Source organism: Peromyscus maniculatus, chromosome 14 (genome assembly GCF_049852395.1).
Source record: "Peromyscus maniculatus bairdii isolate BWxNUB_F1_BW_parent chromosome 14, HU_Pman_BW_mat_3.1, whole genome shotgun sequence".
NCBI classification, from domain to species: Eukaryota; Metazoa; Chordata; class Mammalia; order Rodentia; family Cricetidae; genus Peromyscus; species Peromyscus maniculatus.
The window spans coordinates 82,818,723-82,836,870 of NC_134865.1; the positions used below are offsets into that span (position 1 = coordinate 82,818,723).

The 18,148-nt window shown below is 46.7% G+C and overlaps 1 protein-coding gene across 9 annotated transcripts in view; it reads left to right on the top strand.

Annotated features, from left to right (window-relative positions):
- Positions 1 to 18,148, top strand: part of Wdr20 (WD repeat domain 20) — a 66,636-nt gene that overhangs the window by 24,003 nt on the left and 24,485 nt on the right. For 8 of the 9 annotated variants that reach the window (XM_076551399.1, XM_042261192.2, XM_006992134.4 and 5 more), the window contains exon 2: positions 17,500 to 17,682. Coding sequence is in view for 4 of the 9 variants with exons in the window: in XM_006992134.4 (XP_006992196.1) it covers positions 17,500 to 17,682 (183 nt within the window). In the remaining 5 variants the exon portion in view is untranslated. Of the gene's footprint in view, positions 1 to 17,499; positions 17,705 to 18,148 lie in introns of all 9 variants that reach the window. The other variant, XM_076551401.1, reaches the window with a different exon arrangement.

Below are 18,148 nucleotides of genomic sequence, written 5' to 3' on the forward strand. Positions count from 1 at the left end.
TGCCTCAACAAAGGAAAAACGGGGGAGGAGGGAGTCCTGTTTCTGCCGTCCTTCTCATATTTGCATGCAGAATTTAGAATTTCCCATACAGTCTGTTGACCAGAGTTTTACTAGTGAACATTTGCCTGAGTTGTCGAGGTATAATGTTCCAGAGGCCCTCGGGAGCTTTGGAAAGAGCTATGGAGTAGGCTTTGGCTGTAATTGGTCTGGACACAGCCAGCTTGAGAATTTGTCAAAAGGCAAGTACCTCTCTTCTCCCTACAGTTGCTGTCTCCTAATGTGGGCTGGCTGTAGTCAGAACACACCTGGGAGCCTTGCTCCAGCTAATGAGTGTCATTTGTGTCCTAGACGTCATGAGTTTTGCAGAGTTTCTGTAGTTCCTTATTTTGTTTGTAAACAGTACACTTGCAGGGTCTAACAATAGGTGTTGCTGTCTGATGTAGAAACAAGAAAATCACAGTGAAAGGCAAGGGCATTAAGAAGTGAAGACTTGTTCTCCCTCTCCCTCTCCCTCTCCCTCTCCCTCTCCCTCTCCCTCTCCCTCTCCCTCTCCCTCTCCCTCTCCCTCTCCCTCTCCCTCTCCCTCTCCCTCTCCCTCTCCCTCTCCCTCTCCCTCTCCCTTTCCCTCTCCTCCCTCTCCCTCTCCTCCCTCTCCCTCTCCCTCTCCCTCTCCTCCCTCTCCCTCTCCCTCTCCCTCCCTCTCCCTCTCCCTCTCCCTCTCCCTCTCCCTCTCCCTATCCCTCTCCCTCTCCCTCTCCCTCTCCCTCTCCCCCGTCTCCCTCTCCCTCTCCCTCTCCCTCTCCCTCTCCTCCCTCTCCCTCTCCCCCCTCTCCCTCCCCCGTCTCCCTCTCCTCCCTCTCCCCCGTCTCCCTCTCCCTCTCCCTCTCCCCCGTCTCCCTCCCCCGTCTCCCTCTCCCTCTCCCTCTCCTCCCTCTCCCTCTCCCCCGTCTCCCTCTCCCTCTCCCCCGTCTCCCTCTCCCTCTCCCTCTCCCTCTCCTCCCTCTCCCTCTCCCTCTCCTCCCTCTCCCTCTCCCTCTCCCTCTCCCTCTCCTCCCTCTCCTCCCTCTCCCTCTCCCTCTCCCTCTCCCTCTCCCTCTCCCTCTCCCTCTCCCTCTCCTCCCTCTCCCTCTCTCTCAGATCGAACCCAGAACTTTGCGCTTGCTAGGCAAGCACTCTACTCCAACCCTCTGAAATGGTCTCAATGTGGCCTAGGATGCCTTCCTCCTGCTGTAGCCTGTGTGTGTGTGTGTGTGTGTTCTGGGTGTAGTACATTTACAGTGAACACACTCTAAGGTTATCCTCAATATGAAACGGTGTTTGAGTCCTTGCAGTTTATTTTGTTTAAGTTGCTGTATCTTGAGAACAAATGTGAAGTTTTTATTTGATAGTGTTCTTCCAGCTCAGTTTCCTGAGTCCCTTCTTCTGACTCCCTGGCGTCAGACTTACTTCCATTGGTTACACTGTTAAAAAAAAAAAAATGTAGCCTATGTTGGCCCTAAAGTTTGTAAATACAAAGCCAAGAATAGCTTTGAAGTTGTGGTTCTCCTGCCTCTCCCTCCTGAGTGCTGGGATTACCGGTGTGGGCCGCCATCCTGGGTTCGTGCGAGGCAGACACTCTGCCCCCGGAGTCATCTCCCGCTGCTGAGGTGTTCCTTTATCAAGAGTGACTGTGCAGAGACAGCCACTGCAAGTGTGCAGGCTTGGATTTGGGTGGATTTGGGCCTTCAGTGTGGGCCTTGTGCCCCCCCAAAGCTCTCTGCTGTCTAGGCAGTTCTTGAGCTTGTGACACCCACCCCCCATCTTCTTACTATTGGGGTTCCAGGTGCAGCCAGCCACTCTGGAGCTTCCTTGTCATTTCCAAGTGACTTGGCCTGCTAACCTACATTTTAATGTAGCACTGTCTTTTGTGGAGACCACGAATATACCATCTCTCTGCTCAACCCACTATTGCTCTTTCAGGCATCTGATTTTTAAGTTTTAAACGCTAAAGTGTGGCTGAATGTTTAAAAGCAGTTGTACTATGAACACAACTGTTTCTTCTGGACAAAGGGTAACTTAGGGCTTGGCGTTTCCAAAGCCTTTAGAAGAGTATGAAGTTAAAGGTGAGGCCACAGCTCAGAGGTAGCATGTGGGAGGCCCTGGGTTCAGCCTCAGGTACCACAAAATACAAGAAGAAAAAAATTTTAATGATAACTAGAGGAAAAATCAGGAAATAAACTGGGAGCAGTTGGACTCCAGAAGAATTCTGGGAGAACACTTGCCTTTATCTGCCACTGTCCCCAGGAAAGAGTACACTGAACCAGTCCAGCACACTACCACAAAGACCAGCCTTTGCCTTTTCGTCTGTTGTCTGAATGGCATCAGACTTTTATAACCTACATTCATGTATTGTGTATATAGGGTAACCCAGTGATGTCACTGCTGTCACAGAAGCGCGAAGGAGAATCCAGTGGCCCTTGTTGGTGGGAAACTTAGGATTTGGCCTATTTAAAAGATATCCTTACCTATTGGTCAACCCCACTTATGCATTTGACTGGGCTAATAGTAAACTTTGTTCTGTGGTCAATTTTACTATTTATTTATATGTGAGGACATGCTTAAAGATTTATGCTGAGGCGGTGGTGGCGCACACCTTTAGTCCCAGCACTCAGGAGGCAGAGGAAGGTGGATCTCTGTGAGTTAAGGCCAGCCTGGTCTACAGAATGAGTTAAAAAAGTTTAATTTTATGTCCTGTGTAAGTGTCTGCATGTGTGTTTGTGTACCACCAGGTTCATGCCTGGTATCCAAGGAAACCAGAAGAGGGTGTCCGATTCCCCTGGAACTGGGCTTACAGATGAGTGTGAGCTGCCATGGGAGTGCTGGGAACCAAACCCAGGTCCTCTGCAAGAGCATCAAGTGCTCTTAACTGCTGAGCTGCCTCTCCAGCTCCAACAACATGCTTTTAAACTGTCTTCATTGCTTAATGACAGGAATCGGGTCTGAGAAGCAAATCATTAGGGACTTTTGTTACTTTGTGAACATTGGTAGGATTTAGTTTACATAAACTAAGGAATGAAATGTAATGTGCCGGATGCTACTAGAAACATTTTGAAATAGAGTTAGGATCCTTGCCCCCCCCCCCAATAATTTTCTTTCCCAGTATATTTATTTGGGGAGGGGTTTGTGTGGAGGTCAGAGGGCAACTTGAGGGGGAGTTGTAGGTTACTGAGCTCAAACTCAGTATTGGTCATTAGGCAAGTGCTTTTACCCTACCCATGGCTCCTCTTTCCCTTACCTTTCTCTTCCTCCCTTCCCCCACCCCCACACCCCCGGCCTGGAACTCACTTTGTAGCTCAGCTTGGCCTTGAATGCATGGCAGTCCTCTTCCACTAGCTTCCTGAAGCCACCCTACACAGCTTGAAAAGATATCTTCTACAAATAAATTTATAGGAGTTGGAACTGTATGAGAGGAGCGATCACTCACTATGGTGACAAACGGCTCTTTGCGACGTCTGTGCTGTTACACTCTGGATGCGAGCTGAGGCTTCCTTCCGTGCCTCATGCGCCAGGTCTAGGCCGCGTTTGCATTGCCTGCTGTTGCATTACTAGGACTGTGTCAAGACCTAATAAACTTGACGCACTTTGAATCTCTTAATGTGGTCGGAAAACAGAGAAGTATCTGAGTGCCTGCTACTGAGTTGGCCTATAAAGTAAGTCACGCCATCTCCGCTCCTGCAGTAGTTGGGGAGATGAGCTGTGGGTGACAAATGATGAGCAGCTCGGGTGCCCAGTGAGGAGTGACTCTGGGGGCTCTGGACAGCAGAGATTACAGCCCGCCCTCCCGCCCAGTGCTGCTAGATGGAATAGCACCTGTCTCCTGGCTGGATCACAAACCATGTCAGTTACAGATCCCAAACTGAATGTTTTTGGCCACTTGTTTTCATAGCTGGTCTCCATTACTATATACAGTGTATTCAGTGACCTTTCCTACTAGCCTTTGCTTCTTCTTTGATAACACAACAACATTGTAAGTCCAAAAATGCCATCATTTAATATAAAATTATTCAAGTAAATCTGTGTTATTTATCTTTGAGACAGGATCTCACTATGTAGCTTTGACTAGACTAGAACTCAGTGTTTACACCAGGCTGGCCTTGAACTCACAGAGATCATCAATAATCAATCACAAAGGCAATACAGTGCCTTTACAAGCACTGTATTAATTTTTTTAATTTAATTTATTTATATCTTATGTTTGAGAGCTCTGCGTGTATACCTACAGGCCAGAAGAGGGCATCAGATCTCATTACAGATGGTTGGGAGCCACCATGTGGGTACTGGGAATTGAACTCGGGGCCTCTGGAAGAGCAGACAGTGCTCTCAACCACTGAGCCTTCTCTCTGGCCTAAACCGCACCTCCTCCCCCAGCACCGCCATTCTCGCTTTCTGTATATTTTTGAGGTTCCGTGTTAACTTCCTCTGGAGTTCATCGGTCCATCTGTGTTGGTACTTATTAAGGAGAGGATGATGTGGGCAGGACTCCTGTTGCTCAGTGCACTGCTCCCTGCAGCACGCTCAAACATGATTTTTAAAAAGGCCTCAGCTAACCAGATCCCGCACATCCTTCTCCAGGGTCTAGCCTGATAAGTGTTGTTCTCACCCTGCAGTAACTGGGGGAGCTCTACAGCTAATCAAAATGCAGAGTTGTGGAACCCAGTCTCAATAGACACATTTACAGCCCAACTCCTGCACCTAAGGCTCAGGGATCACTGCAGAAGAGGGCTGGGGAAGACTGAGAGCCAGAGGAACACGGAGTTTGCTGTGACACTGCGTCTCCTAGGAATGTCAGAAGCTGCACCCATAAAGTCACAGCAAAGGGACTGCCCAAACATGAGCTGAACAAGAAGGACACCAAGAGACATGCTAAGGTGGAAAGGGAAAAGGTCATGAGGCCTCAACTCTACACCAAGAGCTACCGGCAACTAAGGGTGAAGTAGTCTTCCCTAGGAAGAGTACATTAGTCGGTTATCCAATACCAAATGGTCAGCCCTGAAAATGTACATACAGGTAACATTGTACAGACTGAGCAGGTTGTAATTATGTATTTAGAAATGTGTGTGTGTGAACATGTGCATATACACATATATGTATGTAACAACAATTAATGAAAAAAGAGGTCATGAATTTGAGAAAGAGCAAGGAAGGACATATGGAAGGATTTGGAGGAAGGGGAAGGAGGAAATGATGTAATTACAGTCTCAAAAAAAATTTTAAAAAAACTAACTCAAGTCCAGGGTTTAAAAAAATAAAAGGGCTGGGCCATGATGGTGCATGCCTTTAATCCCAGCACTCAGGAGGCAGAGGCAGGCGGATCTCTGTGAGTTCGAGGCCAACCTGGGCCACAGAGTGAGATCCAGGAAAGGTGCAAAGCTACACAGAGAAACCCTGTCTGGAAAAACCAAAAAAAAAAAAAAAGGTCTGGCAGACTGGGTGTGGTGGCATACACCAACAAATACCAGTCTGAGGCTTTAGGATTGCTGTGCGTTCAAGGCCAGTCTGGCCTGTATAGCAAGACACTGTCTCAGAAAAACCAAAGGAAGGCTAAATGGCAAATGCCTTTAATTCCTGCATTTGCAGGAGGATCTCTGAGTTGAAGGCCAGCTGGCCAGCGCTACAAAGAGAGAGCTTCACCTAGAGAGGGCCTATCTTAAAAACAAACAAAAACTGAAGGAAAGAGAAAGAAAACACATTAAGTCCGCTGAATGTGGTGAACCGGTTTGAAGTGTGCTTCTGTGAGGCGGCCCAGTGTGTAAAGCACTTGCCGCCAAGTCCTACACATGGAAGGAGGTAAAACCAACTGCCCCGATTTTTCTCTGACTCCACAGGTGCACCACAGCACAAGCTCACTCTCCCTCCTAGAGAGAATTTTTAAAAAGTATGATTGTGAGCACCGTGAAACCTCAGTCTGCTCAACACCCAGTCTTGGGCCTCTGTTTCTTATAAGATAAGGTGTAGCTAGCTAGAGTTTTCCTGCCTGGCCCACAGTCAGGACAAATCTTTGTCACCCGCCAGTCCCACAGCCGCTCAGACCCAACCAAGTAAACACAGAGACTTATATTGCTTACAAACTGTATGGCCATGGCAGGCTTCTTGCTAACTGTTCTTATAGCTTAAATTAATCCATTTCCATAAATCTATACCTTGCCACATGGCTCGTGGCTTACCAGCGTCTTCACATGCTTCTTGTTATGGCAGCGGCTGGCAGTGACTCCTTCTGCCTTCTTGTTCTTTTCTCCTCTCTGTTAGTCCCGCCTCTACTTCCTACCTAGCCAGTGGCCAATCAGTGTTTTATTTATTGACCAATCAGAGCATTTGACATACAGACCACCCCACAGCACTTCCCCTTTTCTTCTTTTTCAAAAAGGAAGGATTTAACTTTAACATAGTAAAATTACATATAACAAAACAATTATCAAGCAAGAATTAGTTACAATATTAAAGAAGATCTCCTATCTAGCTTATATTTGTGAGTTTAAGGTTTTATATCTAACTTATCTTTTATCATAACTAAGGAAAATTGTAGCTATCTAGCTTTAACTACATCAAAGACCTCAGAAGGATATAATATTACCTGAGAAACGGGAGAAGGATGTAAGCAACTTTCGGGAGTCTTGCAGAGTAGACAGAGACAGCTGTCAGCCTGGACAGTCATCCAAAGTTCTCTTGTAAAGTTGGGGCATCTGTCCTCAGCCCACAGGGCTAGAGTCTCTCATTTTTTTTTTCTGTGTCCTGTAGAATGTCTAGCAGTTTCCTCTGTGAAGCTGGAACATAAAGGACCATTTTGCCAAGCAAAGTTCAGTGGTCACCTTTCCATGGGTCTTCATGGGAGGCAGCAGGACTCTGAAGGGCTGTTGCGTACGTACTTGGGGCTTGGAGGATTGGTTGTGTTACCAGCAACTTGAATTGGAAAATGTAAAAAAATCATAGGTGTGCTTTGCAAAATATAATCCTAAGGGTTATCTAAAGGTCAGAAAAACAATAGCACGACACTTGAAAGCAGCATATAGGAACTAGATTGCCTAGTGATTGTTGTTTGTTTGTTTGTTTGAGACAGGGTTGCACTGTGTAGATCAGGCTGGCCTAGAACTCACAGAGCTCCACCTGCCTCTACCTTCCAGTACTGAGATTAAAATCATGTGCCACCATGCCCTACTCCTTGGTATATGATCATCTTTAAGTTATTAGTATTATCTTAGCACTTTTAGAAAGGCATAGAATTTTCCCTCTCCACACTTCTTTTGAAGAGAACTTTGTTGTAAATTGTTGTTGGTTTGTGATTTGTTTGAGTCAGGATTTCTCTGTGTAGCAGCCCTGGCTGGCCTGGACTCACTATGTAGACCAGGCTAGCCTCGAACTTGCTGCAGTACTCCTGCCTTTATCCTGGGTGTTGGGGTTGTACCAGGGGTTATAGGTGTGTGCTAGCATGCCCACTTCTCCAGGGGAAGCCTTAAAAATGGCCCCCTCCCGCCAGCATGCAGTCTTAACAGTAAGGATGACCTTGAACTTCTGATTCTTTTGCTTCCCAAGTACTAGGATTTTAACCTTGTTACCAATCCCTGTTTATGTTGGGGTCAAATCTGAGCTTTGTGCATGCTAGGCAACATTCTGTTGACTGGTCCTTATCTCCGACCCTGCTTGATGTGTTTGAAACCAAGTCTCACACTATAGACCAGGCTGGCCTGGAACTCACTGTGTAGTCCAGGGTGACCTTGAATTTGTGGCAGTCTTCCTGCTTCAGTCTCCAAAATGCTGGAATTGTAGGTGTGACCCACTGTATCTTATAAAATAGTTATTTTCTTAAGAGTTTAAAGTGGGTATCTTTTTGTAAAAATAAAAGCACTTTTCTTTCCTTCCATTTGAGATTTTGGCAGTCTTTTTTGGAATAGAACTGCATATCTCTGTGCATATTTAACAGAAGGGTTTATTAAACATAGGTCATTTGAATATGACAGCATTTTAATGTGATGAGATCTGGTGTTAGAATGTGTGCAAATTGAATTTACCTAATGTTTATTCATAGTTTTTCTTTAATGAAGAAATGAGTATTTCATTAGCCTGAGTGAGACACCAGGACAGCCATTTGTAGTGAGTGACGAGTGACTCCTGTGAGGAGCAGGAATGTGTACACAAAGTGCGGAGAACGAGGGGGTAGGAGAGGTGCAGTTTAGCAGCTTCTTACAGTCCCTGCGCATGGTGGCCCTCCCTCCCAGCATCTGGGAGGCTGAGGTAGGACAATCTCAGGTTACACATTGACTTGGGTGACACAGAAAGACACGTCCAAACAAGGAAAGATAAAGAGGAGGGGTGGACAAAAGAGCTTAGAAGAAGAAAAACTATTGTGAGGAAAAAAGGAGTAGATTTTACATTGTGAAGTGTTTTTGATGACAAGCTGCCTTGGGAAAAATGACATATGATAGCAACAGAAGTTTGTCACTTTAGCAGATAGTTGCTAGCAGTGCAGGGCCTTGGAAGATGCTGGTTTGTTGTCCTGGCCCTCAGCTTCTTCCCCTGCTGTCCCCCCATCCTCCCTAAGAAGCCTGTTTTTGATGAACAACAAGCCATTCTGGACATGGTTGCTGGGACTGTTGTGCCTTTGGTGACTCTGTCCCTTTTCCCATTTGAGGCTGACAGAAGGGTGATGTGCTCACCACACCTGACATCTCATTAACGGCGGCCTGTGTTCTTAGCAGGATGCTCTTCAGCTCACTGTTTCCCTCCCCTGTTCCCTGCCCCACCGCTCACAGCCTCACTGCTGCACACTCTGAAACACCTCTGGTATGTGCGTGCAGGCGCTCCTCACTCCAGGTCAGCTCATCAGAGCGTGCTCGCAGGCACCTTGCCAAGAGCTTGTTTTGGGTAAGGTGAATGGATCTGGAATGCCAGGCAGTGTGGGCTGTGTGCTAGTATGTCCAAGAACAAAACAAGGACTGAAACTAAGAAGGGAGGCTACTGTCATGTTCTAGAAAGTCATACTGGAAGGAAAACGTGCCAGGACATGGGTTCTCCTTCTTAGAAAATATAGGCAATAAGAAGCATCCAGGTTTTATTCATTTGTGAGTTTTTGTTTTTCTTCCCAAAGCCTGTAAGATGAGTAATGGGTCTTTATGTGTTCAGAAGAGAAAATCACTTTCCTCCAGTGCTGGGAACTGGACCATTATCACTGCACTTTAGTGAGATCAGTGCATTAGAAGACGGGAGTTCTGGAATCTGGGCTTAACTGAGCAGAGTGGAGTAGCTGATCCCACAGGACACAGCCACAGAGAGAGAGACATTTAGAACTGAATGCCACCTCCTGGTCTACAGCTTTCTGCTGTAACAGTGTGACCCTGTAGAAGGTGTACAGGACAGCTGAGCCTGCCACATCTCTCTCCCTTGGTTCCGCTCCACCTAATGCTGTCTCCCTGTGTATGGAACAGGAGCTCCGGTAGCTGTCGCACAGGCTTAGGATGCTGGGTCAAGAGCTGATGTGCGAATATGCTCTGCAAACTCTAGAGGCCCTACCAGTATTTCTTGGTGGAGTTTGTGTGGGGTTTGAAGGTTTTGTTTGTTTTTGTTGTTGTTTTAGTTCTTGTTTCCTGTTTTTACAGATGGGCACCCAAGAAAGTCAATTAATTGTTAGCATTTTAGTCAGCAAAAGGATGATGTTTGTATCTGTGCAAGTCTGTTTTGGGTCTCTTGGCTCCTTTCCCTTTACTCTTTGTTGTTACAGATATTTAGCGATACTTTACTTATATGCCAGGCCTCCTATTAGGAGATAGAGTAATGTTGACAAGATCCTGACCCTCGAAACACTGAAATTTACAGTTGATTGGCATTATTTTTCATGCTGAGATAATTGAGTCCAAGCCTACTGATTTCTTAGTTAGCTGATATTTAAGTATACATACATATCCATGGTTGCTCTATGTTTATGTTTATCATTTAAGTGCTTGGCTCTTTGCATATGGATTATTCTTCATTTTTTAAAACAGGGTTTTATACTGGTGGCCCTGACTAGTTTGGAATTCACTTTGTACCTCAAACTGGCTTTGAACTCACAGAGATTGTCCACCTGCCTCTGCCTCCTGAGTTTTTTACATAGTATTAATGCTAATTGTGCAGGTATTTGGATGTGACTGTTGAACCTGAAGGAACTGTGAGAAGGTGAATTGTGTGGGTGCTTTACAAGATTCAGCTAGTTTTGTTTGTTCTGAAGCTTAGGTGGGTTGGACTGCTGACATCTGCACATGTACAGCTATTACCATTTCCACGTTACCTGTTGGCCTCTATATATTATAGATGGATGTAGTGAACATATTTGAGAAGGTCTGTGTGGTATTTTTGTCACTAGGCAGTTATCTCACTCAGCTCTGAATACGTAGTGTCTCCTGTGGCTTAAATACCTTTAGTGTTTCTCCAGTTCCAGAAGATGTGGACTAGTGGGCCAGCCCCAGACATTAGACTTCAAGCTTCAAGTCTAACTAAATTAAAAGTGTGGGACAATCTTTATAATGTGGTTTATTTTGGATCTCAAGTTTTAAGATAATGCCCCTGTAGTCCGTCTTTTCCCCTGAAGTATGTATCGTTTGTGACATTGGAAAGAGCATGTCTATTCTTATCTGGAGTTGATGAAGAATGGTGGAGGTCCGTGAGAGTCTCTGGGGAAGAGTGCTTGCTGTGCTGTGGACTCCTCAGGGAACTACAGAGAGGTGGGCGGAGAGAACCGACTCTGCAAAGTTGTCTTCTGACCTCAGCATACACACATTGCAGTAAAAATACAAGATGGATGATAATGGGAAACACCGGTTCTGATGCTCAGAATGGCGTAATGGTGGCCTTTGGTGCCCTGGACTGCTGCTGCTGCTGCTGCTGCTGCTGCTGCTGCTGCTGCTGTTTTCCTAGCAGTCTGCGCAGGCTGGTAGTGACCATTTCCTTGACTTTAAAAAGAAGTCTGGCTTTCACAGTGTATGGAGTACTACTAAACCATTTACCACTAATGATGGGGCCCGTGGTGAAGGACCCTCTGAAGCTCAGGGGAAGACAACCAAGGTCAGTGATGGGAGGAAGCAGCGTTGTGCCAGGAGACGCAGGGTCTGTGTGGAAGTGCAGCAGGGCAGGTTTTTAGGTAAGAGTTGGACTAGAAGGCCCGGCTGGCAGGCAGGCAGGCACAGAGGCACAGCAGTGCCTTCGGGGTAAGGAGGAGGGACGGCACTAAAGCCCCCTGGGAGCTGGGACGGCAGAGCTGTCCTCACTTGCAGATAGCCCTGGAGGTTTTGTATGAGCGTGACTTCATCTAGCAGATTGTGTGTGGTAACTGGACAGGGTAGAAGTGGGTGGGAAGAGATTGGCACAGAGCCAAGGAGGCTGAGCTCTGCTGCGCCAGAGGGCAGGCCTTAGGTGGGCCGTGAAACTGTCATCTGGGCAGGGGGTGCTTGAGAAGGGAGAAGTGGAGTTAGGTGTGAGAAAAGGGATGGCAGACAGACGACAAAGAGAGCAGTCTGCATTTGAGCACTGCTCCCCCGACACGGTTAGGGTCTGCCATTTAACACATTCTTCAAAAGGAGTTAGATGGTTTTCATCCCATATCAAATGCTCTGGACACCCTAGAGGATCAAGTAGCAGTTCCCACAGAGAGCCTCAGCACAGGGCCACGTGATGCGGCATGCTGTGCTCAAGGCACACAGGCTCAAGCTGAGGGCTGCCCACTGAGCCATGGGAGCCAGGCTACCCCTCACAGGTTCTAGCCCATGCTCAACACTTGTGTTGGCTCAGCAGCATTCCCCAGGGAGCCAGGCGGGCTGGGATCGCAGGGTGTGCTGGGAGGAACAGTTCCTCACCATATTTCAGCAAAATTCATCTTGGAAAAGAATCTCCAGAGACACTGTGGACCAAGGAAGAAAGAGGGGAGATGTTGAAGAATTCTTACTGACTAGAACTTTGGCAATTGGCTCTGATTCCCTAGCGGAATTATTTTATTTCATTTTGAAAAGATTTATTTATGTGCAAGAGTGTTTTACTTAGCTAGGCATAGTGGTATATGCCAAAAAAGAGTGTTTTATTTGCATGAATATGTACACCATGTGTGTGCCTGGTGCCTGAGGAGGCCAAAAGAGGGTGTCGGATCCCCCCAAACTGGAGTTAGTTGTGAGCTGCTGTGTGGGTGTTGGTACTTGAACCGGGTCCTCTGGAAGAGCAGCAGTGCTCTTCACCACTGAGCCATCTCTTGATTTATTTAAGAACTGGGATTGGGTCTCACTGTTGAGCCCTGACTGGTCTTGATTGATTGCCACAGCCTCCTAAGTGCTGCGATGACAGGTGTGGACACCAGAATTGTGGACTTAATTTTGCATTTGTTTCTTTTTGAAATGAGGTGTCACATTGTAGCTCAGGCTAGCCTGGAATTTTTGAATCTCTTGCCTTAGCCTGGCTTGAGGGACATTGGTTTGGATTTGGGTTTCCTGTTGTTTGAGGCAGGCCAGGCCTCATTTGGCATAAGTTAGTCTCGAGCTTTGAATTCTGTTGTTATTCTGTGACAGGATCTCATTTTACCAGGCTGACCTCCAGCTCACTTTATACCTGAGGATAACCTTGAATTTCTGGTCAGCTTGCTCTGTTCCCCAAGTGCTAGGATCTTTGCTCTGGCATGCACCATGATGCCTGGCAAGTATGTATTTTTAAAGCATTACTTAAAAGTTTTTACTAAGTTGAGCTAATGAGTATGATGAGACACTGACACATTATTTTGTGATCAGTAACTCATCATATGCAGAACTCATCATATGCAGAACTCATATGCACTTTTAATGTTGAAAGCAAGCAAGAGTAACTATAGTTCCTTCAGTAAATATTGAGTGTTTATGATATTATGGATGCCCTATTGAGGATGGAAACCAATATGAAATGATTCTTAAAACTGGCAAGACATTTTAAGAAATTGGTTCTGAGCTGGGGGGTGGCGTACACCTTTAATGCCAGTACTCAGGAGGCAGAGGCAGGCAGATCTCTGTGAGTTTGAGGCCAACCTGGTCTACAGAGCGAGTTCCAGGACAGCCAGGGCTACACAGAGAAACTCTGTCTCGAAAAAGAAAGAAAGAAAGAAAGAAAGAAAGAAAGAAGGAAGGAAGGAAGGAAGGAAGGAAGGAAGGAAGGAAGGAAGGAAGGAAGGAAGGAAGGAAGGAACTAGTTCTGTTACAAATTCATGTTTAAAAGAGCTCAGACGATTGGAAATCATTAGGATGCAAGGCATGTAGCAGCCACTCGGAAGCTGAAAACTGAAAGCTGAGTTTGTAGAGTTTGTATGTATGTACCTTTTATACAGAAGTTCCACTCCTTAGGGAGTTGTTACTATAGTTTTGTTATAACAGTTAACATATAAAAATAATTCTGAGGGCTGGAGAGAAGGTTCAGTGGTTAAGAGCACTTGTTGCCTTTCCGGAGGACCCAGGTTTGATTCCATGGGGTTCACAATGACCGTACCTCCAGTCCCAGGGGATTTGATGCCTCTTATGGCCTCCACAGGCACAGATGTGGATATAGGCAAAATACCCATACACATAAAATAAAAATAAAAATAAATAAAATCTTAAAAGTTCTGAAGCCATGCAAGGAATTAAAAGCATTTAGACCTTGTGGTGGGATTATTTACATCTTGGGAACTCGGATGAACTGAGGAGTACAGAGCGGGAGCCAGGAGAGCAGGTGGGTATTAAAAGTGACCAGCAGGATTCCTGAAGGTAGCCAACTAAGCTGCAAAGAGAGGCCCTTTTTTAGCATGGTGGTGTGGAGAATAACTGAAGGTAGAGAAGAGCACAGGATCTGAACCCTGCATCCCTTCGTAGTTACCGCATCCGAGATGAAACGGGGCAGTGGGCGTCAAGTTCCTGTTGTGGGGCTCAGTAGACAGCTATCGCTTTGTGAGACGAGGGGCGAGCGTGGCAGCCGGGGAGGTCTTCGTGCTTTGATAAACGGAGAAGAGGGAGCTAGCAAGCTTTGGACCTGAGATATGTGACTAGAATGGGGGGGGGGGGGTGGTTACTGTCTGGGGAGGCAGGGCTTGGTCTCTGACGCTCAGGGACAGGAAAAGGCTGGCTGTCAAGAGGGAAGGTGGCTCTGAGTCTCAGCCTGCCAAGTTCTAAGGTCTAGACTTTCTCCCTCCTGCCAGAAGCCTCGAGCTGGGAAGCCATCTGCTAGGGAGCCATGACCCCTGGAAGAAAGACAGAGGCTGGCTGGCTCAGGTAGTGACTGCTCCGTTAGAAGGCTGTGAGCTCCAAGTAGTGTCACACACCAAGTAGGGAGCAAGTAGGTCAGAAGTGTACCGAGCTAGTGGTTGATGGCCGAGAGAGGACGGGAGACAGCCGTGCTGTGGGAACCGACAGACCGTGGACAGGTGGGCTAGACTCCAGAGACCTCAAGTACCAAGAGGAGAATCTATGAAGAGTTTCAGAAAAGTAACTTTTGTGTGTGGGATGGGTGCTCAGGGAGTCGGGAGCAAGTACCTCTGGCTCACTTGAGGCCTCCTAGTAATTCTGTTTGGTGAAGGCAGCATGTTGCCTGGTGTGCCTGCCACTAGGGAAGGAGGAGGAGGACAGAAGAAGAGCCTGAGGTGGAGGGGAAGTGTTGTAGGTCCAGCTGTGCTTTGGTGTGTCCCAGGGTGGTGGAAGTGGAAGGCCAACTTCAAAACTGTCTCATCTATCTTGCTTGTTTTTTTTTTTTTTTGTTTGTTTGTTTGTTTTTTTCGAGACAGGGTTTCTTTGTGTTTGTTTTTTTTTAATGTGGGGAGTTGGGGTAGGTTGGTTTTGAGATGGGGATCTCACAATGTGACCCTGGCTGGTCTGGAACTCACTCTGTAGACCAGGCTGACCTAAAACTCACACATCTGCCTGCCACTGCACCTGGCCCAATTGTTATTGTTTGTTTTTGTTTGTTTGTTTGTTTGTTTTTCAAGGCAAGGTTTCTCTGTCTAGCCCCGGCTGTCCTAGAACTCAGTTTGTAGACCAGGTTGACCTCTGTCTGCCTGCCTCTGTCTCCTAAGTGTTAGGATTAAAGGTGTGTGCTACCACTGCCTGACTTTTTTTCCCCCCCTGCTTTTCAAGACAGGGTTTCTCTGTGTACCAAACAGCTCTTGCTGTCCTGGAACTCACTTTGTAGACCACGCTGGCCTCGAATTCACAAAGATCCACCTCCCTCTGCCTCCCAAGTGCTGGGATTAAAGCTGTGCACCACCACTACCTAGCCAATTTTTGTTAATTAAAAAAAGAAGAAGAAGAATTACTAGGAAAAGAAACTGGAAAGGACTGGAGAAATGAATCCGAGGTTAAAAGCGTTGGCTGCTCTTTGAGAGGACCTGGGTTTAGTCTCTAGCCCCGTATGGGGCACACAGCCACTGTGATGCCCTATCTGTCCCCCTCAGTCATACCTGTGGTGACTGACATACATGAGGCAGACATTTACACGTAAAATAGTTCTAAAAATACTTGAGTGAGTCTCACTTCACAATGGAGTTGTAGTCTCTAGTTGCCAGGTGTGTCTTATTTCTGCCACTTTCCTTCTGCTGCTCACTTCATTGTTCTGGATGGCTTACTCTCCTTCCCTCAGCCTGTAGGGCCCAGCAGGAGCTCTCCCTCAAGCCTGCCTTGGGTCCTTCTAGGTGCCTTCCTTCCGGTGCTGAGCCTCCAGCTCTGCCCAGCTGTGATTCCCCTGCCTCCATTCTCCTTGTGGCAAGGCTAGCGCCCCGTTTGTTTCGAATCAGAGTTCATCATCCAGTTCAGTGCTGTTTCCTGTGCACACCCCTTGTTTTGTCCTCCAGACAGTCGCACAGTTGGTAGAACAGAATGTCTCATTTGTGGGTTTGGTTTTTTGGTTTGTTTTTTGAGACAGGATCTCACTGGGTAGCCCTGGCTGCCTTGGAGCTTTCTGTAGACCAGGCTGTCCCTGAACTTAGAGATCTTGTCTGCCTTTGCCTCTCAAGTGCTCGGATTAAAGGTGAGCATCTCCTCTGTGTTTAGAGGTGAAGCTGGGAGGGTGGCCTGCCTCCTTGTTGCCGGGCTCCAAGAACACACACACGGCCTCTCGGGTACTCACTCTGGAAGCTTCTGTGTCCAGCTTGCTCAAGGCCGCTCACAGTGTTGAAGTCCTCTCTCTTTTCTACTCAGTATTTGTTATTTGGGAATCAGACAGTCTTAAGTCATCCAGTGTCACAGGCCCCTTTGGAGGAAAGTGGGGAACCGGAGTCTGTGGGTTTTCAGTAGTGTCTGTGATGCAGAGAATGTGGTGAAGAACAGACGACAGGCAGAGTGACATGCCTGAGAGCGGAATTGTCCCCACCTGTGGTTTTATCTTTTGATTTACTTGAAATGTGTCTGTGTAGGAGTGTGTATGTGTGGTCAGTAGACTTGGCAACAAGCACCTGTCCCCCTGAGCCGTCTCACTGGCCCTCCCCCTGTGATTTTCAACATAGGAGGGGTGTGGCTTGCTTTCGTTGAGCAGAAACAACCTAGCAGATTGCACTTACATGGGACATTTCTCCTCAAAGAAAATAAGCATCTTGGAAAGAAGGGAAACCCTGAGTTCAGCCCCTGTGACCCACATGGTGGAAGTAGAGCGCTGACTTCTACAGCTTGTCTGATGGCCTCCACTTGCTCCACATGGCACCTTTGTGTACATACACACAATAAATGTTAAAAAAAATTTAATGGGGGGGGGGGTTGGGGGACACACTGAAAAGTCACTATTTGCTTTTGACCTTAGAGTACATTGAATGTGTTTTCTCCCCATCTGCTTGTGGTCAACAGAACTAGGGTCCAAGTCCAGCTGTGACATTAGTCAGGCAGGCTGGTGACTGCTCTCGATGTAGGATGTTGCAGAGCTACCATAAGCAGTAGAGGTGATGGCAGCAGGGAGAGAAGCCTCCGGAGTGCTTCTCAGTGGTCACCGGGGAGGATTATACAACTACAACTTGTAGGCTACTCCCACCATTTCTAATGCACAGGGTCTGGAGCGGCGCTTGAGAATTTGCATTCTGAGTTTCCAGTAAGTGCTGCTGCCTGCCAGTCTGGACCTGTCTTTGTGTACCGTTAGCTCCAGGTACTGAGCAGCGGGCCCTCGGCTACTTGAGACACACCCGAGTTGTGTGGACAGACTTACTCTGTTCGAATCCTTGGGATGTGTTTGGAAATAAGGAATTTAGAATCAAAGAGATTTTCCTTCTGAAGTTTGGGAGTCCTTGTCACACACATTTGAAGGAGGAAAAATTGTGGAAACAGAAGTTACAAATGAATATTTTGTAGATAGTCTAACAATATCTAGTTGACTACATATGTGAAATTGCTTTTATGAAATATGAGGTGAATTTAATTTGCACAAATAAAGCAGTATTTTAAATAACTTTGTTTTTAAAGTTGAAGTTCATAATGGAATATGAAGTAGTTTAGCTTTCTCATCTCAATGTGCTGCTTACCGTGTGTATTTTTCTTCTTCCTCCAGGCTGCTGACTTGAGTAAACCAATAGATAAAAGGATATACAAAGGAACACAGCCTACCTGTCATGACTTCAACCACCTAACAGCCACAGCGGAGAGTGTCTCTCTCCTAGTGGGCTTTTCTGCAGGCCAAGTCCAGCTCATAGACCCCATCAAAAAAGAAACTAGCAAGCTGTTTAATGAGGAAGTAAGTAGCCCCCACCTGAGCTGTTGAAGCCTTGGAAGAGTCTCTCTGTTCCTACTCAAGGGTGGCGGCCTTATTTTACATGTTGAGCTCAGTCGTTTTTTCAGCTGTCTTTATCTCGTATCAAGCAAGTCTAAATGTTGGAGATCAGTGTCCTGAATTTGTTTTTTCCTCGAGGTCATTGTTTTGTGCATTTGTGCAGAGAATGACCAGCTATCTATACAGATACTTTAACCCTTTTGCATGGGGGCTGGGGAGATGGCTCCGAGAGTGAAGTGTTACTTTGGATTTCCAGCACCCATGTAAAAAGCCAGGCATGGCCAATGTGTCTTTAATCCCAGCCCTAGGAAGTGGAGCCTGAAGGGTTCCTGGGATTCACCACTCAGCTAGTCTAGACGACAGCCAGTGAGCTCCAAGAGACCCTGTTTCAAGAATAAAAGAAACAGAACAATAGAGAAAGCTTCAGCAT